At 60.4% G+C, this 26,438-nt stretch overlaps 1 protein-coding gene across 1 annotated transcript; it reads right to left on the bottom strand.

Moving 5' to 3' along the window:
• Positions 1 to 1,301: 1,301 nt before the first annotated feature.
• INSRR (insulin receptor related receptor) lies at positions 1,302 to 20,767 on the bottom strand. Its single transcript, XM_063146303.1, has 22 exons — positions 20,719 to 20,767; positions 20,085 to 20,636; positions 15,454 to 15,766; positions 14,094 to 14,236; positions 13,213 to 13,357; positions 12,227 to 12,441; positions 11,623 to 11,749; positions 10,923 to 11,161; positions 9,737 to 9,904; positions 9,470 to 9,644; positions 9,137 to 9,178; positions 8,596 to 8,852; positions 8,002 to 8,138; positions 7,583 to 7,748; positions 5,853 to 5,964; positions 4,904 to 4,974; positions 4,415 to 4,644; positions 3,984 to 4,094; positions 3,079 to 3,238; positions 2,217 to 2,346; positions 1,897 to 2,031; positions 1,302 to 1,635 (listed from the first exon to the last, which is right to left on the bottom strand). Exons 1-22 carry the CDS (start codon positions 20,765 to 20,767, stop codon positions 1,302 to 1,304), a joined length of 4,011 nt encoding a protein of 1,336 aa, XP_063002373.1.
• Positions 20,768 to 26,438: the final 5,671 nt, after the last annotated feature.

Raw genomic sequence — 26,438 nt, 5'->3', positions numbered from 1 at the left:
TACGGATCGATCGATCGATCGATGGATGAATGAACCAAGCCTCCTCCTACCAAGTCAGTCTTTGTCCATCTAGCCCGAGACGGTGGGCAGGGACGGGGCAGCTCTGGCCCGCCCTCCCTCCCTCCCTCCCTCCCTCCCGGGTTTCAAGCAGGAGTCCTTCCTCACCCCGCCTGGAGATGTTGCTGGCAGTCGAACCCTAGACCTCCTGCAAGGAAAGCAGGTGCTTTACACACAGGCAGACAGGAGACCCCGAGTGACGCCCGACACAGCAGCACATGCTGCCCTCACTGGGCAGAAGTTGGGGTTCTGAGAAGACACCCACCCACCCCGCTATGCAGAGTCCCTGCCAAGGCACATGAGAAGCAGGGCAGCCAAAGGCGGGGGCCACTTTCCATTCTGCAGCCTCAAAGCTTATTTGGGCAGGGCCAACGGCGATTCCCACAAAGAAAGAGGCGCTTGCGACGCTCACCAGGGCACCTCTACCGGAAAACAAAAGTTTATTCAGAGGTCGTGTGTTTGTACTTCACTGGCACTACTTGTGGAAATGGGCGTTCAGTCCGGAGCTACAGAAGCACCTTTAGAAGGAGGAGGAGGAGCTCCTGTAGACCTCACACACAGAGGAGATGGCCGGCCTGCTCTGTGCCCTTTTAGCCCTGACCATGAGGAAGTTATGGGTCCAGTCACAGCTGTGGAGTTGAGTGCAGCCCCGCCTTGCCCCTTGACCTCCCCCTCCGGTCCCTCTAGCCCAGTATGGTTGACACTGGCAGGCCACTTTCAGGGGTCTGGAAAAAGACCGCAATCGATTTAGCTTTGTGCACCAGCAGCCTTCCTTCTGTGAGAAGGCAAGGAGAGCCCTGACACTGGATCCGGCCGGGGGCCATCTAGCCCAGCGCTCTGTTCACGCAGCGACTGTCGACGAGGAACCCACGAGCAGCACAAGGTTGGGGGAGGCCAACCAGGAACGGTGGAGGCAGGAGGCAAGCTTGTCCGAAAAGGGTGGCAGCCTCCCTCCCTCCCTCCCAGACACGGTGCTGCAAGTGCTTGGCCTGGGCACCTACCGGGAGGCAAGAGCGTTCGCCCACGCAGCAGCTCCCCGAAGGCGGTCCATTCCACTCCCCTGGGGAAGTCCCGCTGCCCCTCCGGCTGGGGGCTGGAGTCCATTCTCCACTTCAGCCGGTAGTGACAGCCAGCCTGTCCCTCGGAGCAGGATGGCCTCTCCCTGAATGGCGGGGCTGGCAGGTTCCAGGGGGGACGAGGGGACCCCAAGGCAGCGTCCTTTTGCCCAGCTGCGGTGGCCGCCCTCAGAGGACTGGCTTCCCATTGGGGTGGCAGCAGTTCGTGGGCTGGCCCCGGTCCCTGCAGAAGCCCGTGGCGAGCGGGGGGCTGTCCACAGGGGGTGCATCTGGGGCTGGGGCCAGCGTGAGCCCCGGCGCCTCCTCCGTGGGCAGTGGCAGCAGCAAGTCTGTCTCTGTGTCCGAGGCCTCCGAGGAGCTGCTGCATTTGTTCTCCGGGCTGTCAAAAAAGGAGTGAGTGCGGAAGGCAGCACTCATGTCGTCCTTGATGCGCTCCAGAATCTGGGTGAAGGAGGGGCGGAGCCGGGGGTTCTGCTGCCAGCACCCTATCATCAGCTCATGGCTGGAGCAGGAGGGAGAGAAGGCAGAGGAGCCTGCTGGTCAGAGCTTCCCAGGCAGCGGTGGCCAAGCTGGGCTACAGCACCGACAGGCGCTGGATGGACAGCCAAGAAGAGCGCAGCAGAGCCAGGCTGCCTGCTAGCTGCTCACTCGCTCGCTCGCTCGGTGGTGTGCTTCCCGACCAGCCCTCACAGGCAAGAGAGTCCAGTGACCCAGCTGCCACCGGGGCGAGCGGACGGGAGGGAGGGAGGGAGGGAGGACTCACAGCTTCTCCGGACAATGCTCGGGCTTCTCCAGCACCCCGTTGTCCATCACAAAGTGCAGCACCTGCTCGTTGGACAGACCCTGGTAGGGCTGCTCCGCCAACGTCCCGATCTCCCACAGCACGACCCCGAAGGACCTGCAACAGAGGAGTCCGTCCATAGTCTCTTCGTGTAGGGGCACCAGAGCCCTTGGGCTGCGGGGCGGTGAGGGGGGCAACCTGGGCCACTGTCATGGGTCCCACCCAGCTGGCGTTCCCAAGGGCCGGTGGAGGAGCCCATGAGACTAGAGGCTCAGGCGCTCCTTCCGGCCCGAAACGCCTACCAGATGTCTGAGTGAGTGCTGAAGATCCCGTCCTTCAGGGCTTCTGGAGACATCCAGCGGACCGGCAGCAGGCCTTTCCCTCCCTTGCGGTAGTAGTCCGTCTCATAGATGTCCCTGGTCATGCCGAAATCTTTCAAAAGGAGGAGAGGGAGGCATGCATAGTGCTCTGGATTACATTCTCTGCTGAGACCCCCACCCAGCCACCTGGTTTAGCTACACGTTTCAGCGACTAGGAATCTCGTGGTACCTTAAAGATGAACGGGTTTAGGGTGTGTCTACATTACGGTAAACAAAACCACATATCCTTACTGGGGGTTTCCTCTGGAATCTTTCCACATTTACAATCAGCACCTTTAGATGGCGACCGCGTGATTTTGAATGGAAAACTTCCCCCTCTCCATTGGCCCCAGGGAGCTCCCTCTTGCGGAGAGGGGCCTCCGCTGCCCCAGCCCACCGTGCCCCTGCACAACCTGGAGAGGAGGCGTGTGGCGGTACGAGGGCCAACGTGGTGGTGGTGGTGGGAGGCCGAGAGCAGGGAGGCAGGGGCTGTGGCTCCAGAGTCTTTGCACGCAGACGGCCCCACCAGCATCTCCCGCTTGAACCCCTGGAGGGCTCCTGCTGCCTGCCAGTGTCAACCATACTGGGCTAGAGGGACCGGAGGGGGAGGGCAGCGCCCTCTCTTCTTCCTTCACCTGCTCCTGGTCTTTCAGCAACCGGAAGTGAGCAGGTGAAGCATTTCAGGACAAAGGAATCATCGCGGCTGCCAGCTGAGGCCTGGAGATGATGCCAGTGTCCAGGCACAGGGCCAGAGAAAGAAGTCGCCCACTCTCGGCCCCTGCCCGCCCGCCCTCCCCTTCCGCACCTCCAATCTTCACGGTGAAGTCCTCCGACACCATGCAGTTGCGGGCTGCGAGATCCCGGTGGACAAACTTCTTGGCGTTCAGGTAGGCCATGCCATCCGCAATCTCCCCCGCCATCTGGATCATGTCCTTCAGCGAAGGGGGAGGCAGGCCGGGGTTATTCTAGCGGCGAAGGAGAGAGACGGATGGGGCGGGAGCCTCGGGAGAGCACGTGGCCCCAGGCACCTGGGCGCCCTCCCTCCGCTCCTGTCCTCCCAGCCCAGCCCCCAGCCCCCAGCCCAGCCCTTTTTCTGCCCTCACTCAGAGCTGGACACAGGGCTGTTGCTGGACTCCCTCCTGCCGCCACACCAACCAACAGTACCTGGAGTGTTGCTCCTTAATCCAACTCTACGTTAAGACACAAAGTCTGGCAGCAGCCTGTCCTCTGGCAAGAACAGAGGGGCACAGAGGGCATCCAGAGGGTTGTTCGGACTAAGTTCCCCAGTCATCTCCCCACAGGCAGAAGGTGGGTGCAGAGATGGGTGGGAAAGCCTCCCCCAAGCAAGTGGGGCAAGGAAAAGGGGGCCGGGTGTGGGGAGGCCCATGGAGCTGCTGCTGCTGGCACCCGTGGCCGGCCGTCAGACGGCTGTGCGACCCTTGGGGCTGGGAAAGGGGCTGGCACAGCTGGCGAGCAAGTCCAACTCCAGGAGGACAGATGCCGTTCGGTTGGCTTTTGAAGGAGGCTGGGAGCAGAGCGCCAGAACGCAGCTATCGTGACCCAGCGCAGCCCGTGATTCGGACTGGGCTCAGGTTTCAAATCTGGCATCTGATAGATTCAGATGCTTCATCCAAGTACACTCTGCCTGCAAATGCTGGCAATACCTGGGAGCAGACCGGCTTGAAGGCAACGCTTTGCAAAATCACCCACCTCAGCTTCTGGCCGGAGAGAGCGGAGGTAGCTTTTCAAATCCCCCCTCGTCATCAGCTCCATAATGACCAAGGCAGGCTGGCCCTGGGACACCACGCCAAGCAGACGGACCTGAGGGCGACAGGCAGTGAGAGGGGGCTTCCCGAGTGCAAATGCAAGGGCTCCAGGTATGGGGGTGGCAACCTGGATGGGCATCCCCACACTGCAGACTCCAATGGGGCAGCCGGGTGGCTGTGGAACCCATCGCCGGCCTCTGAGCCCTTGGTGAGGGACACAGCCTTTCCAGGGACCCTCTGAGCCATGGCCCACATGCCAGCTGGCAGCCAGACGTCTACCAATGAAGGGACTTCTTAACCAACTCTCGCCCACCCGCCCACCGTGGTGGTCGAAATCCATCCCGTCCCTCGGGGATCCGCACGCCGACCCCTTACCACGTGGTGGCACCGGAAGGCTTTCATGACGGAGGCCTCGTTCAGGAACTCGATCCGCTCCCTGGTAGTGGCCAACTCGTTGACGGTCTTCAGGGCCACCTTGGTCTCCTTGTCCTCCTGCTCGATGTCCCTGGCCAGCCCTTCGTAGACCATCCCAAAGGAGCCCTGGCCCAGCTCCCGAAGCACCGTGATCTTCTCCCGGGGCACCTCCCACTCGTCTGGGATGTACACTAGCAGCACAAAGGCACAGGAGACGAGGCTGACGCAGGGCGGGGGGGCGGCAGACCAGGAGACCAGGCCAAGGGGGCAGGCCGGAGGGCCAAGGGACATGGCAACGGCAGCCCAAGGGAGTTGCCTGAGATGACCAGCAGCCGTTGCTGCAGCCCCCTCTGCACACATCACAACCATGGCGGTGTGTCCACGAGAAGGGGAGGGCGAGGTCAGGCCACCGCAACCTGGCAAAGGGGCTTTAGGGTGCTCTGTACTCACTGTTCGACGTGCTGAAGTATTCAGGGTTGACTGAGGCATACAGCGTGCCGCTGGGGAATCCCTCGGTGCTCCTGGAAGGGAAGAGCCAGGGAAGGGCTCAGCACCAGGGCAGTGCAGAAGTTTGGCTTGGCTGCACGGTGCTGTCTTTGCAGGGCTTGAGTCATGGCCAAGTCTTGCACAGCTCCAGTCAAGGGCTCCTTCCAACTTCCTGGGCCCTGCTGGTGGCAAGGAGGCCCCTGGCCCAGAGCAGCTCTGTCTGTGGGCTGCGTCTTCTTGGCAGCAGCTTCAGAAGACCCAGTCCTCAGCTTCCAGAGATGGGTCCCTTCAGAGGCAAAGGCTAGCCCCCCCCCCCCCCGGACCTCCTGCTCCCCTGCTCCCGGGGACTTTATGGGCCGCCTCCCCTCTACCACTGTGTCAATGGCCTTCCCTCTCCTCTTTCCACCTCAGGAAGAGTCCTGGTGGACCTGGAAGCGTGCTCTCGGCTTTGTGATCTTTAGATGGTCCTAATGCCCTGGTGTTAATTCTCCATTCTCTTTCGGGGGGGCGCGCGCTCTCCCCCACAATGAGCCCTCCTTCCGGAACACTGTTGTACCGAAAAGGTGAGTCTTCCTGTCGGCCCCCTTTTCCTGCCCAACATGCTTGGTTCTAACGCTCTCTCTTCCCCATCTTGGAATGTGCTCCCGCACGGCTTCTCCTAGGAGCAGCCGCTGTGCCCCCACCTGGCCCCTCATCACGGCAAAGGCCGCAAGGAGAAGGGGGCTGGATGGCAGCCCCACCACCGCGGTGTCACCCCAAAGCCTCGCCCTTCATAGTGGTTCTCAGCAGCACCATCCCAACCCTCTGGGTCTTTCGCACCCGTTTCTAAGCCTCTGGGTCCCTGGCCCTCCCCCCCAACACACCTGCAGGAGGTGCCACTTGCAGCCCCGGCCTGCTCCAGGATGCCGTTTACCTTTTCTTGTTGTATAAGAAAACGGCAACAGCCAGGCACGTGATCCCCACCATCAGCACAACCGGCATGAGCGTCAAGAGCATGTAAAAGTTCCCGGGCTCCTCTTCCGCTACTTAGGGGAGGGAGTGGAGGAAGGAAGGAAGGAATCATGGGATGATCACGCAGCACAGGGGGACGGCGAAGGGCTAGCAAGGCCACAGACCCCCACCCCCTCCCCCCGGAGGGACTCGGGTTCACGCCAGCCCTCCAGAGGCACAGTGCTTCCTTTCCCCGCCAGCCCAGTGGCTGCTCTGTGCGGTCTGGGCTCATGGGCCTGTGATTTCCCACCACATGAAAACACTTGCAAAAAAAGGGCCCAGCCTCCCACTGTTACGCACCGGAGCCGCTGCCTCTTGGAGCAGCTGCCAGCAAATTCCGTGAGCTTCTCAGTGAAGTTCCCCATCATCGGATGAGTTAATTCACCAAAACCCAGTTTCTCTTACCGACCGACACTCTCTGCACGCTGGGGTGGGGTATTTTTTACTCCAGCCTGTGCATCCGACGGTCGTGTTAAACTGCCAAGCCATCCCCACCTGGACCAGGGCCCAGGTACAATCCAAACCTCAGCGGGCCACAGTGCAACACACACACACCACACACACACGCCGGCGTTGGCCTTCCCTGCCTGGGATTCTTCGGTGTGCCGTTCAGAAGCAGCCTCCCGCTCTGCCTCCCACTTGGGAGGACTAGTACCTCTTCCACCTTAAATGCATTGGTGGCCCAAGCTTTATGTGAAGCTTCTTCCTTCTTTTGCTGCACCAATTTTCTCTTTAAAAAGTTTCCCTGAGAGGTCTCTCTATTTCTGCATGGGGCGGATTTATTGCTTGGATTAACAAAGTTAAAGCCATTGCGGAATGTTCTCTTCGCTGCTGTCATAATCCCTCCTGATCTACCTTAAATATAAACTTGTCCCTCCATCAGCACGGGCCGTTTTTTCAGGCTGTGGGCATCTCGCGTCATACCCTGCAGCAGGTGAAAGCAACGTGCCCCCGTCCAGCAGGGATGTGTCTGGATCACCTCCCACCGCAGGTGCAACAGGGAGGGCCCCGTTTATGGGTGGGTGTCCTCGTCCTTGCTTGAGGAACGCTCCTTTCCCATAGTGGAGGAGGCTGTCCTCGTACGGGGTTAGAGAGCCACTGTAACGGCCGGTGCCCACCTCATTATTTATTTATTTATTACGTTTTTATACTGCCCAATAGCCGAAGCTCTCTGGGCGGTTCACAACAATTATCTCACAGCCACCCCCTCCCTCTCTGGGGCCAGGGTCGGGAGGAGGAGAGGAGGCCTCTTGGGTGTCACAGCAGGCCTCAAGCTGGGCGTTTTTGCAAGACAGCCTGGCTGAATCTGGCTTTTGGAGAGCGCCTCTTTTCTCAGCTGCCCTGGCAGAAGCCCCAAGTTTAAAAACAGTTGCAGCTTCACTCCTTAGCCAGAGACTCCTCCCCACGGGCTGCAAGACAAGCAGCGCTCGCCTGCCTGCCAACGCCTGCGCCCGTGTTCTTGTGAGAAATGAACTCAGCCAGCTTGAGATCCTAACTCCACGCTTCCTTACTCTCTTCCTGCACCATCACTGGGTTTTCAGGGAAGAAAAGAGCCCAGCATGCCGCTAGGATTAATACTAACCCTAAAAGACAAGCAGCCCGGCCTTGAAACTAGCCACATTCCTCCTCCCCCCGCCCCCCCCCAGCACCTACCTGGCCCAAGGATGTAGAACTTCATGAGTCCCGTCCACGAACCGTTCCCTGCCAGTGATGTGGCTCGGATCTTGGCAGAGTAATTCCCTGGCTGGAGCAGAGCAAGGTGGTAGCCTCCGTATCGGGCGTAGCGGTGGCGAGAAACGCACACAACCGAAATGACTTTCTGCACGAGAGGAAACGGGAGCAAATCGGGGGAGGCACGTGAGGTCTCAGCCGCAGCGGTCTGTAGATCACTGGCCAAGGGGGAAGCCGCCCGGGGTGTGTGTGTGTGCATCAGGCATGGTGCGTGTGTTGCCACTGAAGAGCTGCGGGCGTCGCACAAGGACAGGGCCTGGTGAGCACAGGATACCGATTGGGCAGCCCCGTGCCGGGGACCAGGCCTTGACCTGGGCCAGGCTTGCGTGTGGCCTCCTCACCTCGTTCTCGCGGCTGTACTTGATCTCGTACTTCAGGATGAGCCCGTTGGGATTCTTGGGCTCCTCCCACCGGAGCAGGACGCTGTTCTTGCTGGCCGGCTCCCAGGTCATGTTGCCAGGAATGTTGTCTGCTTGAGCTAGTGGAGAGAGGGGGGTGCAACGGCAAGGCAAAGCCGCCTTAGGCTCTGGAGTCGGCTGGAGCTTAAGGTAAGCCAGGGACCACGCTCCCGTTGGCCGCCTCCTGCCTCCCACCTGGCTCCTCCTCCTCCTCCGTTTGGCCCGGGGCGGGGTGGCTGCCGAATAGAGGGAAGCTGGATCCTGCAAAGGCCTGGTGGCAGAGCCCCTGCACACCTCCCGTTTCCCTCTTGCTGGATCTCAGGCGGCTCCCCCAAGTAGGGCTAGCAAAGAGCCCTGCCTGCAAGCCAGGAGAGCCACGGTGGCGGCGGCTGGTCGATCGGTCGGCCAGCGTCAGGGATTCCGGGCTGGATGGACCCAGGGTGGGGGCCTGGCTTGGCCAGGCCGCAGCGGCAGCTGATGCTCCCGGAGGCCCTGCAGCGCCCGGCGGGGTCTTCCGCCGGCGGCTCTGGCACTCACGTTCTGGCATGGTCCTGGCAAAGACGAAGGCGGCAGCGCTGCACCCCAGGCTCTGTGCCGCGTGGTTGCAGGCATGGATGTCGACGCGGTATTCGGTGAAATGGCGCAGGTGGGAGATGACTGTGCGATCCCGAACCACCTCGGCCTCTCTGCGGTTAGGGACGGCTGCGTTGGCCAGAGTCTCTGGAGACGACGTGTTGCCGGACACGTGGTCGGCCACGGTCGCTGCCACAGTGTCTCTGCGCCTCTTTGGGATCCTGTCACCGGAGGGGGGGGAGGGGAGGGGAGAGGAGGGGTTGCTGAGAGGGACCCTAGGCGGCAGAGCAGAGGCCGGCCTCCCATGCCAGGCCTCGAGGCAGGAAGGGCCTGTGGCTCAGCGGCCGAGGGAGAGCAGGGAGGGCAGACTGCAGACCTTGGGAAACAGAGGAGGCGCCCTCTTGTGGGCCCACAGCGCACCCCACAGCGCACCCCACAGCGCACCCAGGCCTCAGGCTGCAGGGAGGACGCTCAGCAGCCTGCCCCGGCCACCGTCGCCATTTACCTGTAAGAGATCTTGTTGATGGACGTGACTTTCCAAGGGGGTCTGGAAAAAGACAGAGAAGGTGAGGTGCTCCGCGTGCGGCATCCTCCACTGCCACCGGGCTCTTTCTGGGCCCAGCCTCTTGGGCCCCCTCCTTCCCTCCCTCGGACTGATTTCAGTCCTTCCTTTAAAAACTCAGCTGTGAGCAAAACGGTGCAGGAAGTTACTCTGCGCTGTTATTCCAGCCAGTCACCTGCGAGGGATTGACTTCTGAGTAAATGTGCTTTGGATCGGGCTGCAAGAAGGAACTCGGCTCCTCAGCCAGGCCGAGGCGGCTGCCCTGAAGCCGCTTACCTGGGGATGACGATGGAGTTGCGCAGGAAGTTCTCCAGCTTCTTCTTGAAGGCCACCGTCTCCGTCTGCGGGTGGGTTTGCCCAACGGGGCTCTGGCACGGGCAGCACTGCTCGTTCTCCGCGTCCTCGTCAGTGTCGAAGCGCGTGTCGGCGCTGCTGGTGGGCAGGCGGAGGCCTAGCGGGATGAAGAGGGAGGGGGGCTCAGCCACGGCACTCGGCCCCTGCGCGGGAGGCAGCGGAGCGGCCCGGCCCGGCCCAGCACAGCACCTTTGTGACAGTAGTCGTTGACAAAGAGCTCCGCGTCTTCGGCCAGCTGCTGCCACACCACCACGTAGTAGGTGAGGTTGCCGTTGGGCTGGCTGGGCGTCTTCCACCGCACGATGAGGTGGGAGGAGGAGTTGGACATGGAGATGACGTCACGCGGCACCGTCGGAACTGCCAGCCGGCCGGGGGGCAGAACAACACGGGGAGGGAGGGAGGGAGGGAGAGAGAGAGAGAGAGTCACACACCCGGCGGGAGAGGCAGAGCAGCTGCCCTGGGGCCCAGAGCAGGTGGGCTCCCAACCAGCCCCCTCCCCGCCCCCGGCTCTGCGAGCCCCTCCTCTGCCCAGAGCCCCAAAGGCCTCTTCTCCCCTCCCCCTTCCGAGCGTTGTCGGCCGCAAACACTATTTGGCCTGCAAACGGCTGACTCGGGTGTTCCCTGTTTGCAGGCGGCTGAACAAATGGTTTCTCCCCTGACCCAAAGGACCGACGGGGCTGAACAAAGGAGGAAGCCCCTTTGCTGGCCAGCCGGCCGGCCACAGCAACCTGGCCTTGTGACGGGACTGCCGGGGAGGCCCACCTTCAGGCTGCGCACGGGCAAAGTAAGTGAGAGAGTCAGGCGGCCAAAGGCGAAGGCAATCGCCTGCTCCTGGGATTCACTGTTCTTATGGCGGCTCTCGGGGTAGTCCACGTCTCCCCCAACAACAGCCTCAGACGTTCTTCCATGCTGCGCTCCAAATACCCTGAATGTGCCTTCAGTTTCGTAGGCAGCCAGGCCATCCCTCCCTCCCTCCCTCGGGATGTTTGCCAGCCATGCTGAAGCTCTGAAGTGGCCCGGCATGGGACAGCCTGAGGGGCCCCGGCCAACCTCCAGGCCCTCGGAACAGCCGCCCCCTTTCTTCCGGGGGGTGGGTGGAGGGGTTGTCCCTCCTGTGCCTTAACAGCGGGAGAGGGAGGCCACTGGGGCAAGAGCCGCCGCCGCTGCCGCCGCCGCCGCCGCCACCTCAGCGCCCCTCGTCCTCCCTTTCTCCTCCTCCTTGTCCAGGGATGGAGCCCTGTGGACCGCCTTGCCCCCTGGGCAGCCTAGGGTCCGGGTGGGTGACGTGTGGCCCTGCAGATGTTTTGGCCTTCACTCCCCGCTGGCCAGGACGCTCCTCCCTGCCCGTGGCGGGGGCGGCCCCCCCTCCCCTCACCTGCAGGTGCAGTGCGGATGTAGACCACCTCGCTCTGAGCCCCGTAGTTGCGCCCCTCCTCGGCGGTGGTGAGGGTGATGGCCCGCACAAAGATGGCGTACTGGGTCCAGGGCTTGAGGTTCTGCAGCTTCACTCCCGGCTCCTGGTCGTGGCTCAGGGGCAGCTCCACGTCCACCACGTTCCAGTTGTTGGCCCCACAGGTGTCCTGGCCCACATACTCCGTCACGTTCTGGAAGGGCCTGCGGGGAAGAGGCAAGAGCCCGGTGGCGCCTCAGAGCCGCAGGGGCCACCAGGAAAGGCGCTGGGTCCCTCTCCCCTGCGTGGGCTCGGCGGCAGCAACGTGGCGTCTCTGAACGCGAGGAGAGAGCAGCCACCGCTGGCCGGAGCGCAGCCCCCTCTCCCCAACCTGATGAGCTCCAGCCCCAAGCACGGAGCGGGGTCGGGGGTCCCCTGCAGCAGAACCTCAGACGGCCGGGTGTGGTGGGTCAGGCCCATGGGGTCTCTCTAGCCCCACCTTCTGTTCGCCCAGCAGCCAACCGGATGCCCCCAAGTGGGAGAGGAGCTGCAGAAGCTCTGCCCTCCCCCAGCAGCCTCCGTCTGTCCCCAGAGGGAGAAAGCTGCAGCCCTCCTGCCCAGTAGCTGGGAGAGCCTTCTCCCCCAAGGAGGAGCCCAAGCCCCACCCTCCGCCCCTCCTGCTTACGATTCCTTGTAGTAAACGACGAAGCTCAAGAGGTCACGGTATTCCGGAGGCTGGTAGCGCTCCCACGTGAGGACGATGCCATCCGCCTCGGTGGTGTTGGACACAAAGTGCAGGGGCTGGGTTTTGCCTGGGAACAGGGGAAGGGTAGCTTTAGTTCCCTCTGCGAATTATGAGCCACCTTTTCATTGAAAACAATGCATGGGGAAATACCCGAGAAAGGAGGGGAGGGGAGGGGGCTTTAGGGTCACTGCTGTTAGGGTGGTGGGTTAACGGTGGCACTGTCAAGACTGGCCGACGGAAGGCTCTCCCCGCTACTGCTCTGGAAGTCCAAATGGGCTGAAATGGGAGGCGGGCCCTCCGATCCAACAGCCGGATGGGATTAAATGGGCAGGGTGGGGGAGAGGGCGCTTTAAGGGGGTGGAGCTGAGGGGAGCAGCCTCAAGAGCCCCTCCTCCCCTGGGGCCTAGGAGCCCCTCCAGCGCCACCACTGCGTCTCCAGAAGGGCTCCCCGTTCTGCCCCGGGCTCATTCCTCCCCCCACCCCCGCCCAGGTGTGGGCCGGGGGCTGTGCCTAGCCCTAACCCCATCCCCACCAGGCGACTCACAGGAGGCTCTGTCCCCGTTGGTGCGGGGATTGATCTCCGCTTTGTTCTGCCTGCCCTTGGTGCCCGTGATCTCCTCCATGCGATAAATCTCCGAGAGGCAGAGCTTGGGGTTGAAGGCAAAGTACATCTTCCCCACGGGGATGGAGAGGGCGTGGTGGCTCCAGTCCCACAGCTGCTGGAGGTTCTGGTTATCCAAGACGTAGAGAGTGTAATTCCTGGAGGCAAGACCAAAAGGGCGTGTTGGGGGGCGGCAGCTGTCCTGTGGAACGTGCCCGGGGCCAGGGAGAGCCAGCCGCCTCCGTGCCCTGCACAGCAGCAGCAGCGGCAGATCCCTTACACCCGGGGAGCTGCAGCCGTGGATCGGAACCACAGTGCTGACGCCTGCTACTCACGAGCCCAGGCCATGACATGGGAGCTGGAGCTGTGGACTGGGCTGCTCTCCAGCCCCGCCAGCTACCCTCTGCCTTGTTGTGTGGGTCAGACCTGTCCGTCGTTTCTCGAGCACAACTCAAGCACCTCCTGTGGGGCTTGTCCGTAGGGATGCAGGGTGGGGCGCAGCACTTCCCTTAACGGTTTTTTATTAAAAAAGTGCAGGTGTTATATTTTCAACCTGCCCAATAACCAATGTTAATTGACTAAAATGCCATACTAACAGTTAAAATATCAAATAACATGATGCAACATGCAAGTATTTAACAGAAAGCAAGACAACCTAAAGCGCAAGGATGGATAAAACACCCCTAAAACTCTAGAGCTGGTTTCCAGAATGCCTGGGAGACGCCGGAAAGACCCCCACGTGGGTGCCAGGGGGGCGTCCCACAAGCGGGTGCCGAGTGTGGCTTCCGCTGGGCCGGTGAGGGCTGCAGGCAGGAGCCCTTGGGATGGCAGAGAAGAGCCCTCCCCCCACCCCGCCCCGGACTCCCTCGTGCCCCCAGACAGCCGCTCCGCTGCCCCAGCGTGGTTGGGGCCCCCGGCCCCCTACTCACCCGTCCACCATGGAATCGCCCCGGATGAGCTTGAGGTTCTTGAAGAAGGACAGGGAGATGAGGGCGAAGGAGTGCTTGATCTTCAGGAAGCCCGTGATGGTCTCGATGAGGCCCAGGCTGCCCTGCAGGGCAGAGGCCAGGTTATCTGCGGGAGGGCAGGCACAGCCCATGAGCCTGGCTAAGCCGTGGCCTGGACTGGGCCGAAAGCAACGCGTGCGCGTGGGCGTAGCACTCCGCTATCAACTGCTCTGAGGAAAAAGTGGGTCGGCCCTCCTGTACCATCAGGGAGGTCGTGCTCTTTCTAAAGGGGGCAGAAACAGAAGGCCTCGAGCTGGTTCTGATCTCTATGGGCTGGGTGGGGCAGGAGGGCCCGAGCGGGTCTGCCTTCAGGCAGGCTAGCAGCACACGCCCAGCCTCTCTCGAGTGACCCGTCTGCCGACACCCCTGCGAGCAGGGTTCACTGTGGGCTTCTCTGTGGCCAAGGGAGCTCTGCTCCCCGCCTCTGGGGACTCACCCGGAGCCTTCCGAAGGGGCCGTTCCCCTGAGTGGGCTCGGGGGATCTGAGGTGGTTTGCTGGGCAAGTGCTGGGCACGGGCTCATGGACAGAACTTGGCAGGGGCTGCCGTCTGAAGCCTCCCCTGTTTTCCTGGCGGATCTTTTTCCCTTCCCCAAAAGGAGGAGGCGGAATGCCTGCACGCGAAAGGTCTTTTGATTGGTAGCGCCAGGAGGAGGAGGAGACCTCAGCCCAGAAGCGCCCTGAAGGCTCTCCGCCCGAGGGCCCGTGCCCTGACGGGCCTCTTCAGGGCCCGCCCGTCCTCCCATGGGGGGCACCGCCGCCGCCGCCCCCCCCCGAGCGCTCAGGCTGGGGCAGCGCCACTCACCTCCCCGGCGGATGTTCACAATCAGGCTGCCTTCGACGACGGTGCAGCCGGCCAGGCCCTTGGCCGCCCTCGTTGAGTCTATGGTCTTGGTGCCCACTTTGCACTCCTTGGGGCAGAGGCCCTCGCACTTGTGGCAGACGATGCTGGCGGAGAGGGAGAGAGACGGAGGGTGATGCCTCCACCACGCGCCAAGCGCCTCCGCGGCGGCTGGAGGCGGATCTGCACAGACGACGCCCCTGCCGACCAATGCCTTTGGGCGGAGGCCGAGAGGCCGAAGCTGGGCCCAGCCACCCACCCCAGGTCACTTCTTGGCTGGGATTCCAGCCGGTGCTCGGTGGCAGTGAATGTTCTCAGGAAGCGCAGGGCCAGCCAGCCTCAGTGCCGCGTCCCCACCTTGAGACCACCCGGCTTCTCCTGCAGACAGCCAGGTGTCGCTGTGCAGGTCCTGGCTGAGGCACCAATTCAGCACACCGCTAGAAGGCAGAAAGGAGCTGGGCGGGGGCCAGATTTGAACACCTGACTGATGGCTCTGCAGCCTGCCTGCACTCCCCAAAGCAGCCAGGACCCTTCCAAGGCCCTTCGCTTCAAAGTGATTGGCCTGGGATGAAACACGGAAGGGAATTCCGGTGCAGGCAGCTGCTACGGGTTCCAAGGCAAAGAGGAGTCCAAGGAGTCCAGGCTGCTAGAGATGGGTGTGTAGCGGCTGGCTCAAGCGGACGGACGGACGGACAGCTCCTCTTTCCACAGAGCTCTGCCGGCAGCTCCGTGGGAAGAAGGACCCCACAGACACACAAATACACACACGGCAGCTTCAAGCGGGGCCGTGCTCAGGAAGCCACACCACGCTGACGTCGCGTTGTGGGTCATGGGACTCACAGCCAGGAGCTCCGCAGGAGGCCTCCACCCTTCCCTAAAGAGCTGCAGCCAACTTTGCCCAATTCTTGCGCAAGGCCCTTTGAAGAGGCTGCGATGTAGCCGATGGCAGGACCGCACCTCCCTCTTGCCGACTGGGCGGCCCCCGTCCACGGGGCTTTAGCCCACCAGCGCAGCAGGGAGTAAAACCGAAAAGCTCAGGGGGATCTGCAGGCTTTTCTCATCCAGCCCCTGGTAAACCTATCCAGGGACCCTTTCGAGGGCTTTCCTTTCCATGTCCAGATTGGTCCAGATTGGAGAACGGAAGGGAAGGGCGGCTCTTTTGTGCATAGCTTTGTGCTCCTTTCTAAGCAGACTGCCTCTCCCTGCAGGCCGTGAGGGCCTGTGCAAAGCCGGCCCCCGGGAAAGAGAGAGAGAGAGCTTTGCAAAACTGACGAAGCCAAGGACCCGGAACAGGGCCCAAATAGCCCTCGCCGCCGCCGCTCACCTGCTCTCGTTCCTCTTGTAGCCGGAGGGGCACTCAGACAGGCACTGCTTCTGGTGGATGACAAACTTGGAGGCGTCCTCGGACACCTTGCGCAGGCTGGCACAGTCCTCGGCGGTCACACAGCGCCACCCTTCGTACTCGTAGGTCAGGTCTGGGCAGGAGCTCAAGCAGTGCCCGTTGAAGTAGAAGTGGCGGCAGGCCACGCAGGCGTGGCGGTCCCTGGGCCGGCTGCAGCTGCCCAGGCATTCCTTGTGGCAGCACTCCTCAGCACGGGTGCAGGCGGTGGCAGCACCTCCCACTTTGCATGGGCACACTGGAAGAGAGGAGAGCACAGGCAGGTGAGGAGGAGGAGGAGACCGGGGATCGGAGGGCGACCTGGCGTGGGAAGCAGGCCTCGACCCACAGTCCCCTCCCATGGCCAGCTGTTGCTGCCGCTTGGTTACGACTTGCTCCCAAAATGCTTCTACCAAAATGCAGAATAGGGACCCCTTTATTGAGATGTGGGTAGGTGGGGGACCCTGCCAGAGCTGGCGTTGCCCTCCTCCTTGGCTCCAGGTTCACTGAACTGGCACGGCCTCGCTTGGCCTTGTCTACACACAGCCTCAAATAAAGGACTGGTCAAATGGAAACTGGCACATTTTTAAAATATTGTTTCAGAGCACAAGCAGCATGAATGCACCTCCACGGACTGGTCTCTTTCCTGTTGTGTCCTTGTAAACACCCTTTTCGATCGTCAGGTCAAAATGCGCATTCCATATTACCAAGTAGTTATTTTCCTATTTGGTTGCTACACTTTTCAGTGTGCCAGTCAAATCTCTCTCTCTCTCTCTCTCTCTCTCCCACACACACCAATTCTGTAATTTTCAGAATTTCAAAACTCAGGTTTTATACAGCAAAAGCAGGCCTAAACTTGCTCAGGCAAGCCTGGCAACTCAAGAGTCACGTCAGGTCAATCAGCAAACATTAGTTCTGTTTCCTACCTACCTTTCTGGCCACAAATTACTATTGCAGGTTACTTATCTTATTGCTATACCACCCAATAGCCAGAGCTGTCTGGACATTCACAAAACACAAAACACAGAATAAAATACAATATAAAATATAATGGCTTAAAACTGTAGTATTAAAGCTTCAACCAGAGTAAAACCTAGCAGCAGTGAGAGATTTGTAATAGCAGGTTTAAAACAGCAGAGCTAAAACCTGCAATGCTGAAACTGCTTGGGAAAATTAAAAGGTCTCCACCTGGCACCGGAAAGAGCACAACGCCGGCCCCGGGCAAACCTCTCGAGGAAGTTCATTCCACAGCCGGGGTGCCACAGCAGAAAAGGCCCTTTTCCTGGTAGCCACCCGCCTCACTCCTTTTGGCAGGGGCTCACGGAGGAGGACCCCTGAAGACGACCTTTGGGTGTGCGCAGGCAGTTGGTTTAGTAGCAGCTCTTGTGGGCAAGTCCTCTTTGCAGACTTATTTGCAAAACTGGAAAGTCTTTGGACCTGTCAGCCAAGCAAACCTGGGACTTCCCCAAACATTAGGAATATATCTCCTCTCTGTCATGTGGCAACACACCCACCCGTCCTCAAGCTCTGGGTACAGGGAGGGCATTGTGTAGTCACAGAATACATGGGAAGAGTGCTTTTTGCTCATTGGGGTCACCTGATAAATACAGATGCAAGAGAAACTAAACCTCTCTTGCCTTGGAAATCAAGTGTCCTTCAAATCCCAATTCAGCGACTGCCAACCCAGGCCGGACCTCCTGTGAACTTTGGAAGTCTCATCCATTAACCAAAACAAAGCTCATATTCTTGCAACAGGTGGTTTTGTCAGTAAGCAAACTTAAAAGAAAGGAAAAAAAACAAAACCTAGATCCAAATCCCAGCCGATAACAGGTCTCTCACACATCCTCCATTGCCCTGGAGACAGCTGCTGGCCTGCACTTTGAGCAGGGATGTCAAAGACAGGGCCTCAGCAGAGGCTGGTGGATGGGGGGGGGGGGGAGAGAGCTGCATCTCTCTAAACACGGCATTTCTGCACGGCGGCTCTGCTAGGCAGCGGGGTCACCATGCCCAGTAAGATAGGAGACTGAAGACGTGTCTGCAGGGGAGAGCTGGTGGCAGCTGCACACTCACGATAAGGATCTGTCTGTTTGCAGTGTATATTTCATTAGCAGCCCTTTTGTTTACAGCAAACAAGCCCAGGAGAGACTCACACACATTTATGAGTGTGTCACAATGGAGAGAGACAGCTGTGGATGATGGGGGGGGTTCCTCCCCAAAGGGTGTTACAAAGGAGATTCGGTTGCTTCCCCGTGACCAGGAGGACACACGGCTGATGCTGGAGGAGCCAAGCTCTGTGCTACACTTTCTCCGTCTGGGTCTCTCAGCTCCATTATCAGACACTTTCCTGGTCTAGGCTTGCTGTGTTTCCAGAAGTCTGTGTGGACACGTTCCTCCCCGAGTGGAATCCCTGGATCAGATGGGGGACTTCTCTGGACAGTGGCTCTGCTCCCCAAGGCATCCTAGAAGGCCCTCTGGGTGGCCGGCTTGTGGCTTGGGGGCGCCGTTGAACGTCAGGCCAAACCCAGAGAGAGGAGAGCCACTTCCGATCAATTCAAAGGTGGGAAACCCAAGTTGAGGCCCTTGGGAAGCCGTTCCTGGGACGGCCGAAGCGGAGCAGATGTGAAGCCCAAGCAGGGAGGCTCCCGAGGGACATTATTATTATTATTTATTATTATTATTTATTTATATAGCACCATCAATGTACATAGTGCTGTACAGAGTAAAACAGTAAATAGCAAGACCCTGCCGCATAGGCTTACATTCTAATAAAATCATAATACAACAATAAGGAGGGGAAGAGAATGCACCAAACAGGCACAGGGTAGGGTAAAACTAACAGTATAAAGTCAGAGCAAAAGTCAGACACAGATGGCACTGGGGCAGCCAACCCTTGCCCCCCCCTCCACTCCTGGACATGCTAACTGCTTGCAGCTGGATCCTAAAAATAGGCCACCACAAAATCAAAAAGTAGAACACCTGTTTCCTAATAATAGTTCCTCTGCATAAACACAGCACGGAACAAAGTTTATTGGGTTCTTGTTTTGAGGAGACTTCCAGAGAAACTCCAAGGCTGGATCGCGCCAGCAGCGTCTCCGTGTATCTTGGCAAACAGCCAGCGACTCGGGAGGGAATGCACAAAGGACCTGCCTTTGGCCGCATGCCCCAAAGAGACGCCGGGGGGCGGGCGGGGGGCATCGGAGCGCTAACGACCAAGAGACACCGGGCAGCTATTCCCTCCCTCCCTCCCTCCCTCCCTCCCTCCCTCCCTCCCGGATGTTTCTGATGAGGAAAACGACGGGAACCACAGTGGGGAACCACAGGAGGGCTGCAAGCGGAAGACACGGCTCCACGATGGATGCAGTGGAATTGCACCACAGCCCCGTCTGGAAGCACCCACAGAAACCCAGCACAGGCACAGGTAGGAGCCGAGTTGCTGACAGACCCTGGTAAGTCCAGTCTGCGAGCCCTGTTTCGAAAGCGTCCCCAGGCCAGCCAGTTACAGCGTCTGCATCAGCCCCAGTTCCGTTCCTGGGAATCCAACCTACTCTCGAGAAGACTGGCTTACCAGCGAGGTTGAGAGTCCCGCAGGGCTCTTGCCCACCTCCTAACCTGACCTGGAAGTGGCATCAACATCAGCAGTCCCCAAAAGAATCTGGCCAGTTATTCCTGTCTGAGCAGTATCCAGAAGGGCTCCAGGCAATGCCATCTACCCGCTGGGGCTGCCTTTGAGAAGTGCTCAGGAACCAGGATGTTCCACGTTATTAACTCGAACGGGCAGCTCAGAGCAGGGCACGGAGGCTTTGCCAATGGCACTGGCGCCCTGCTAGTACTCAGGCCTGGTTCAGAAGCGCTGGCTTGCGCCTGTAAGGCCTCCCCCGGCCTGGGACCAGCACCTCTCAAGGAGGCCCTGCCTGCTGTGCTCCCTCCGTCCAAGGTGGGCATCGCTCCTTCCCGGGAACAATTCGGCTCTTGCCTTTTCATGGCTGACTTTCAGGCACAAACCTAAGGGTTCTGGGCCCCAAAATGTTCCAATAATCCTTGCTGTGTTGTTGTTAAATGGTTCTTTGTACCTTCTAATGATCTCTTATTATCTGAAACTGCCTGCATTCTCGCTCGCTTCATCTATTGCTTCATGGTGAAGCGGCTTTGTAGGTTACGAAGGTGGGACTCCACTATTGTAAGGAACAAATAAAACACTGCAGGCCGAACCACACGGGCCGAGAAGAGCCGCCAGTAGTGGAGGGGGGGTCCCCACCACTCAAACATTGATGCGGTGGGAAGAGGAGGAGGAGAATTCAGGAGGCCTGAGAGGCGGGCCTGTTTCAGTCAGCGGGGAGGCGGAGGCCTGGGGGGGGGGGCAGGACCCCTCCCCAACCCAGCCACCTGAAGCCATGGACTACAGCGACAGACAAAGGGGCGTTGTAGGGCAACCGTGGGGGGGCATGTTGTTCTCTACGGGACCGCTGTGTACACGGAAGCCCTAGCCACGGAGCCCCCTCGCTCCCCGGCCCCCCACGCGCCCTCTGGAACCAGAGCGCAGCGCCTGACGCTCGGGACGGGCCTGTGGGCCAACCAACCTTTCTGGCAATTGCTGGAGGTCCAGCAGCGGTACTCCATCGCCCCCTGGAGGCTGGTTTGGGTCTGCACGCAGGGCTTCTCCACGTCCAGGATGCCCGGACACACGTCGGCACACTCCTCCACGGGCTTGTTGCGCAAGATGATGTTTTGCTCGAGGGAGTGGAGGGGCTGCAGCAGCCCCCAGTCGATGGTGGAGATGTGGCAGAGCTCCTGGTTGCGCTCAATGCGCACCGAGCCATTCAAGATGTTGGTCAAGCTGTACAAGCCGATGTCCCGCAGGTGCGGCATTTCGAAGATGACCAGGGCGTAGTTGAAGAAGAGGCTGGTCCCGCGGATGACCGAGAGGTTAGGGAAGAGCTCCCGCAAGCTCTCCAGCCCGTCGACCCGGAAGAGCAGCAGGTACTCCGTGATCATGACCAGGCGGGGGAAAGCGAGGTGCCGGACGTCCTCGCCGATGGTGAACATGAGGACCTGCAGGTTGCCCTCGATGACGGTGCAGTTCTCCAGCTTCCGCAGCTGCGAGTCGTTGCGGATGTCCAGGCTCTCGCAGACTGCAGAGATGGGAAACGGGAGGGAGGGAGAGAGAGAGAGAGAAAGAGAGAGAGAGAGAGGGAGCGTCACCAGGGCATTCACAGACACAGGGGTTGTGGCTGCTCTGAGCTCCTCCTGCAGCCGGGTCCATGGAGGAGACCCAGGGGAGGCCGGGCCGGCGCAAGGGCTTGCTCACGGGAATGGCCCAGGAGCGGCTGGAAGCAGAGGCAGGAGCGAGCCCGGGGCATCCCCCTCGGACTCCCTGCCCACCGTGGACAACCGTGGGGAGCCCCACGCCTCATGGACGGAGGAGCTGCCCAAACAGGAAACGTCCACTGCGGGGCTGGGAACAGGAGAGGGCAGCGCCGCCTGCCCGGCTCGCTGCTGCAACCAGCAGATGAAAGGAACGGCCTGAGGCAATAGCAAATGCCGCCCTGCCTGAGCCTGGCTCAAGCAGCCCCCCCCCCCCACAGAGCTCCATCAGGGACCCACCTCCCTGACGGGGGGAGCACAGCCCGGTGGGCACAGACCACGACTTCCGGCCCACATTGTGGCGGGAGGCAAAGTCCGCGTCCGGGACACGGGAGGCTGCCAGTTTGAGTGGCTGCATTGGCTCAGAGGAGAGCAGGGCTGCAATAGCGACACCCTCGAACACTCACAGCGCTCCACAGCGGAGCTGCGCTTAAGGCCATTTGGAGCTGCGCTTAAGGCCATTTGCATCTGGCGACGGCATCTCCCCCCTCCCTCCCGCCCCCCCCCCCCGCCATCGCAGCCAACGCAGAAACGCTCCGGCCAGCCGGGTGCCTCCCAGGCCCCTGCCCGGGCCTCCAGCCGTTCTTCAGGCCTCTGCAATCCCGCCACGGTTTCCCACTCCCACCCGGTGAGGGTGCTGCACCCAGTTTGATTCCCAGGAAGAGACCGAGGAGAGGAGGGGGAAACAGACGGGGCAGGGCCTCTCCCCAAGCCCTTATTTCAACGGCAGCACAGCCAACCAACCACCCCGTCCCATGCCCCACGTGTGAGCGCCTCCCAAAAGGTTAGCGGGTGAAGCAGGGTTTAGCAGAACGCATCGCACAGGACTCCTTATAACCGAAAGCCTCGACCAGCAGGGTTTAAGGGGTCTGTCTGTCAGTGGCTCATAAAGGCTGGGGTTTGGGTAAGAATTGTAACACTGCGATTTTTTAAGTTAGAGAAAACTTTGGCATTATATTATTTTTTAAATTAAAAAATCCATTTGAAGTTTTAAAATCTAATCTAAATATTTCTAGAATCTGTTATTTTATTTTAAAACTTGATTTTTATCCACCTCAGTCGAACAGGGTCACCACCTGGCGGCAGCAAGCGCAAGGAAGAGGCTCTTGGCCCAGGTAGCCAGGCGAAGAGGCAGCAGCAGCAGCAGGGAGCGGCTTTCGCGGGTCGGCAGCCGGGCAAGTGACGCGGGGCTTCGGCTCACAACACCTTCCCTGGCGCCAGGCCCAAGGTCGGCTCCTGCTGACCCTTCCTCCGCTCTTCCACGGCCTGCAAAGGGCCGCGAGCCTCTCGCTCCGCTGTCCTGCGCTATAGCCGGGCCCTTCGGCAGGCTCTCACCCCGCCAAGGCCTCGCGACAGCGGAGCAGGCCGAAGGCGGCTCTGAGGGGCACGGGAAGCTGCCTGGGACGGAGTCGGCCCCTGGGTCCCCCGAACCCGGCACAGGCAGCCGTGGCCCTCCCTCCCTCCCTCCTAGCGGGGTCCTTTCCTCGCCCTCCCTGGAGATGCTGCCTGCCGGGGGTTGGACCTGGGGCCTTCTGCGTGCCAAGCAGGGGGCTCTTATCCCATTGAGCCACGGGGAAACGTACTAGGAAAAATCATTTCCCCTCTGTGTGTGTGGAAGGAAAATGATTTGTGTCTCTCTCTGTTAGGGATCCCTGACCAACTAGTGATGCTCAGGGAGAGGCATCCCTCACCCCTCTGCTTCCACCTGCGCACGCAGCTCTGGTCCATTCCCTCCCAGCGGGGTCTGCATCCCACATCGCCACAGCGTCCTGGCTCGGGCCCTGGGACATGAGGGGCTGGAGGCGGAGGGGCTGGGGGCTGCCTGGAAATGCCACCCCCTGCCCTGCCCTGCCAGCCCTTCCCCCTAGGTCATGCCCCTGACCGGTGGGGACTGCTTCCAGTGAAAGTCACTCTTTCTGTTCTTATATGGCGTATAGATCAGAGCTGAATCCATCTTAGAGTGGAGTGATCCTGGGGGAACACAAGAAAGGCCAACGGGTTTGCCCCACGGCTCCTAGGGGAAACACAGAAGCCCCCCCCCACGAGCCGGGAGTGGTGGCAGCCATGCCTGTCGGTTGGGGACACCGTCTGTGGCCGGTGTGGGGCTGGGTGCTCCATCTGGGGCTGGAGCTCAGAGAGCCAGCGGCCCTGGGCTCATGCCTGACCTCCACTGCTTCCTCGGCTCCCCTGTGTACCCAGGCCCTGCAGTGGGGCTCCAGGCACCTGGGACATCCCAGGGTGCATGCCCAGAGGTGGGAAGGCCCAGCCACTGCCCTGGCCGTTCCCCGAGCCGCAGGCGCCAGGCTCTCCCGGGGCGGGGGAAGCGAGCACAGGCGCCCCCGCTCTCTTCTGCCCTGCACACGGAAAGCAGGAGCCGCTGTGAACTTCTCCGACAAGGCCGTGGGGAGAGGAACAGGTGCACTGGGCCCGTTCCCTGGGGATGGGAGCAGCCCTGCCCTGCGCACCGCCCGCCCGCCCACCCGCCTCTAATCTCTGTCCTCCTGAGTTGCCGATGTTTACCTAGAGAGTCAGAGGCTGTTTTCACGGCTGCCTCCCGGGGCACGTGCGCCGCCCAAGCCCAGGAAGGCAAAGAGACACAGCTGCTGCTTCTCAGAGAGCATCTGATCCAGCGGGGTGGGGCGGGTGAGCCCCTGGCACCCTCCACTACAGCCCTCACGCACCACCCTCCACCTCTTTTGTGGACGACCTCTTCATAAGCGTTACCGGCAGCCACCCCACCATTCCCCTTTCCCTCAACATAGCCAGGCCTGCCAGCCAGTAATCCCTAGAGGAAGGCATCCCTGCTGAGCTAAAGCCACGTGCTGCTTCCAGCACTTGACCGGCCTGTTCGTGGCAGCCTCCCTCTATTTCCAAGAACGTGTGCCGTGGCTCACAGTTCTCTCACAACACACACAGAACTATAATCGCACCTATTTGCAAGCACTTTCAGTGAGCGTGCGCGGCTAATTAGGGACAGCACTCCTAGGAAATGCAATGAGTGCCCATCAACGTGACACGTTACACTCCCCTATTCTGTGCCAGGGTGGGAAGGGGTCTCAAGATTCGCTGCGCCCAACCCACCGCTCAGTGCTTAGCCAAAACCCACTCCCCAGCCATTTCCGCCCACCAGTTCTAGTCCTGCCCTCTCTGGCCGCTTGACCTCTCCCTGAGAGTCCATTTCCACCATGGCTGTCCTTCGCAGCCCATCGCCTGCTGGCCGCAAAGCGACTGACCCAGCTGGCGCCTGAGCTTGGAAGGCGTGGGGCACAGCTTCCCGAGCACGGGCAGACGCTGCGCTCTTGGCTGCCTGGCCGCCTGGCCCTTCTGCTTCCGCCAAAGGAGGTCAGGACACCTACGGGGACGTCCTTCTTTTCACCAGAGTCCATCGGCTCCGAGGAAAGCAGCCTTGGCTTTGTTCACGCAAAGGCAACAGCACGGATGGTCCCGGCACAGCACCAGAGCCCCTTGGGCTGGGCAGAGGCGCCCAGGAATGCCCCTTCTCTTCAGGACGAGGCAGAGCAGGCCCCGCGAGCAGGAAAGGGGCCGGTTTGACCAACGGTTCAAACAAGGCCGTTTCTGTTCCAGTGGGGCTGAATCGCCACTAAAAATATTTGCTTACAGTTTTCATAGCTCAGTATTTGCTGAGTCTACCAAGGAGACTCACCGGAGGAGGAGGAGGAGGCCCACGGAAGAGGGAGCCTGCTGTTCTCCTGGTCAGGATGATGGAGAGATGGTGATTTGGAGGCAAGCAGCTACTTTATTTGAGCCGCTGCAAGGCTCACCACCACACGTGGCCTTTGGCACTGAGTAGTGGCAAGTGAGTAAAGCTACTAGTGGTTTTTTAAGAAGTATTTCTACGTGGCTCCTCAGCCTCCGAAAAAGGCTCCTGGAGCAGCTGACCCATGATCCATAAAGGACAACTCCTGTCCCTCTAAAATGGCACAAGGGGAGGGGCATTCCCCTCCCTCAGCCCTGGTGGAATGGCCCTGCTTCGCCTCCCATCACCTGGTGGGGCAGCCCCACTGGGGCAAGGCTCAGCTGCTCCTGCCTCCCGCCTTCCCCCACCCCACAGGGCAGGGGATGCCAGTGAGTTGGCCCCGTGGGGGCGGGGTGGGTGGGAGAATCCAAACGGAGCCAGACCCCGAAGGCCTCTGCCAGGGGCCTGCCGCCCGTTACGGCTGTCAACAGATGGCCCTTGTTCGTCCCGCCTAGTTGCCCCCCCTCCTGGAAAGGCCCCCGTGTCGCCATGAAGGCTCTCTAGGAATAGGAAGACTGATGATCAGCAAATGAGCAGAGACTGAATGAGACGAACAAGCTTCCTGATAGCCTGGCAGCCGGAGAAGTGACCCGTCGCAGGTCTCTCACAGCAAACGACACGGCGTCCCGGGGTCATTGGTCTTAAGGGCCTGGATTCTGGAAGAAGGTCGTAGCTGGCTGAGGTGGGGGTGGCTGTAATTTCTAAGTAGGCAAGGCAAGGCACTTTGCACATGCCCAGAGACACCCCTTTCCACCAGACAGCTGCAGATGTAAAGGCAAACTGTCTACAAGAGTCTTGCAGAGGGACGGGGCGGAGATTCTGGGAAGCCACAGAAAACCCACCCTCTCTTGAAGGGAGCCCTAAAGCGCCTCTGTGGTTCTAGCTGCCAGCAGCGACCTGCCGACGTGTGTCTCCCTGGGGGGGATATGGGTCCTCCAGCCCCCGCCTTGGCCGTGCTGCTCCTCTCACCTGGCGCAAGTGTGTGAAACCTGATGCCAAAGTATCACCTCAAGAGCAACTTCTCGGTCAACCCGAGGCCCAAGTGCAGTTTACTGTAAACACCAGGCACAAACTCTGCAAACTCAGGCCAACCCCAAACAGTCCATCCGGCAGCAGCACCAGTAGCAGCAGAAGTTAGTTGCCCTGATGCTTTCGGACTTCACAGGCTGGCAGCACCGTAAGAAGGGAAGCAGGGCAGCGCGTGGCTTGAGGGCCCCCGGGGCCACTTGGCCCAGGCAGCTGCCCCCCCCTGCGAGCCGGAGGGCCTGGCTAATCACCAGCACTTTGCCTTCGTTTCGGGCATAGGCTTTACACTCTCCAAAGGAATATCCCGCATTTGGCATGACGTCCTGGGATTAGTCAATGCCAACATGTTAATGCCAACGTCTTGTTAAGCAGAAGCTCCAAAACAGCTGCCTTTGTAAAATGCCCAGAGAGCTTCGGCTGTGGGGCGGTATATAAATGTAATAAATAAATAAACAGATGATGTGCTGAGCAAGGCAATGATGGTTGCCGGGCAAACAGGGCGCCTGCAGAGCCTGAGCTGGAGAAAACGGGTCCGGCTTCGGAGTGGCGCCTGGCCCATCCACGGCCTCAGCCACGCAGGGAGCAGCAGTGGGAGAGGACGCGCTCTTGCGAGGAGGAGGAGGAGGAGGCCAGCAGCCCACGGCACAGCCGTGCTGGGCCCCGTCTCCGGAGGGACGCTCTCACTAATCCCCATGACGTTACAGCCACAACATCTCACGGTCAACTCCTGATGAATATACACAGAGCCGTTGCAATCCTCCTCCTCCTCCGACATCCCTGGACCAGA

This window comes from Elgaria multicarinata, chromosome 21 (assembly GCF_023053635.1).
Source record: "Elgaria multicarinata webbii isolate HBS135686 ecotype San Diego chromosome 21, rElgMul1.1.pri, whole genome shotgun sequence".
Classification (NCBI taxonomy): domain Eukaryota; kingdom Metazoa; phylum Chordata; class Lepidosauria; order Squamata; family Anguidae; genus Elgaria; species Elgaria multicarinata.
The sequence above is the reverse complement of the archived record's forward strand: the minus strand, read 5'-3'. Positions and strand labels throughout refer to the sequence as shown.

Bases quoted from the DNA above. Each gene is read 5' to 3' on its own strand.
- INSRR (XM_063146303.1), bottom strand. From the start codon at position 20,767: ATGGACCCGGCTGCAGGAGGAGCTCAGAGCAGCCACAACCCCTGTGTC. The intron at 15,767-20,084 runs GTTGGTTGGCCC...CCTCTCTTCCAG, and splicing joins CTCCAGCAATTGCCAGAAAG to TGTGCCCATGCAAAGTGGGA. The intron at 1,636-1,896 runs GTGAGTCCTCCC...CTCCTGCTCCAG, and splicing joins GAGCATTGTCCGGAGAAGCT to CCATGAGCTGATGATAGGGT.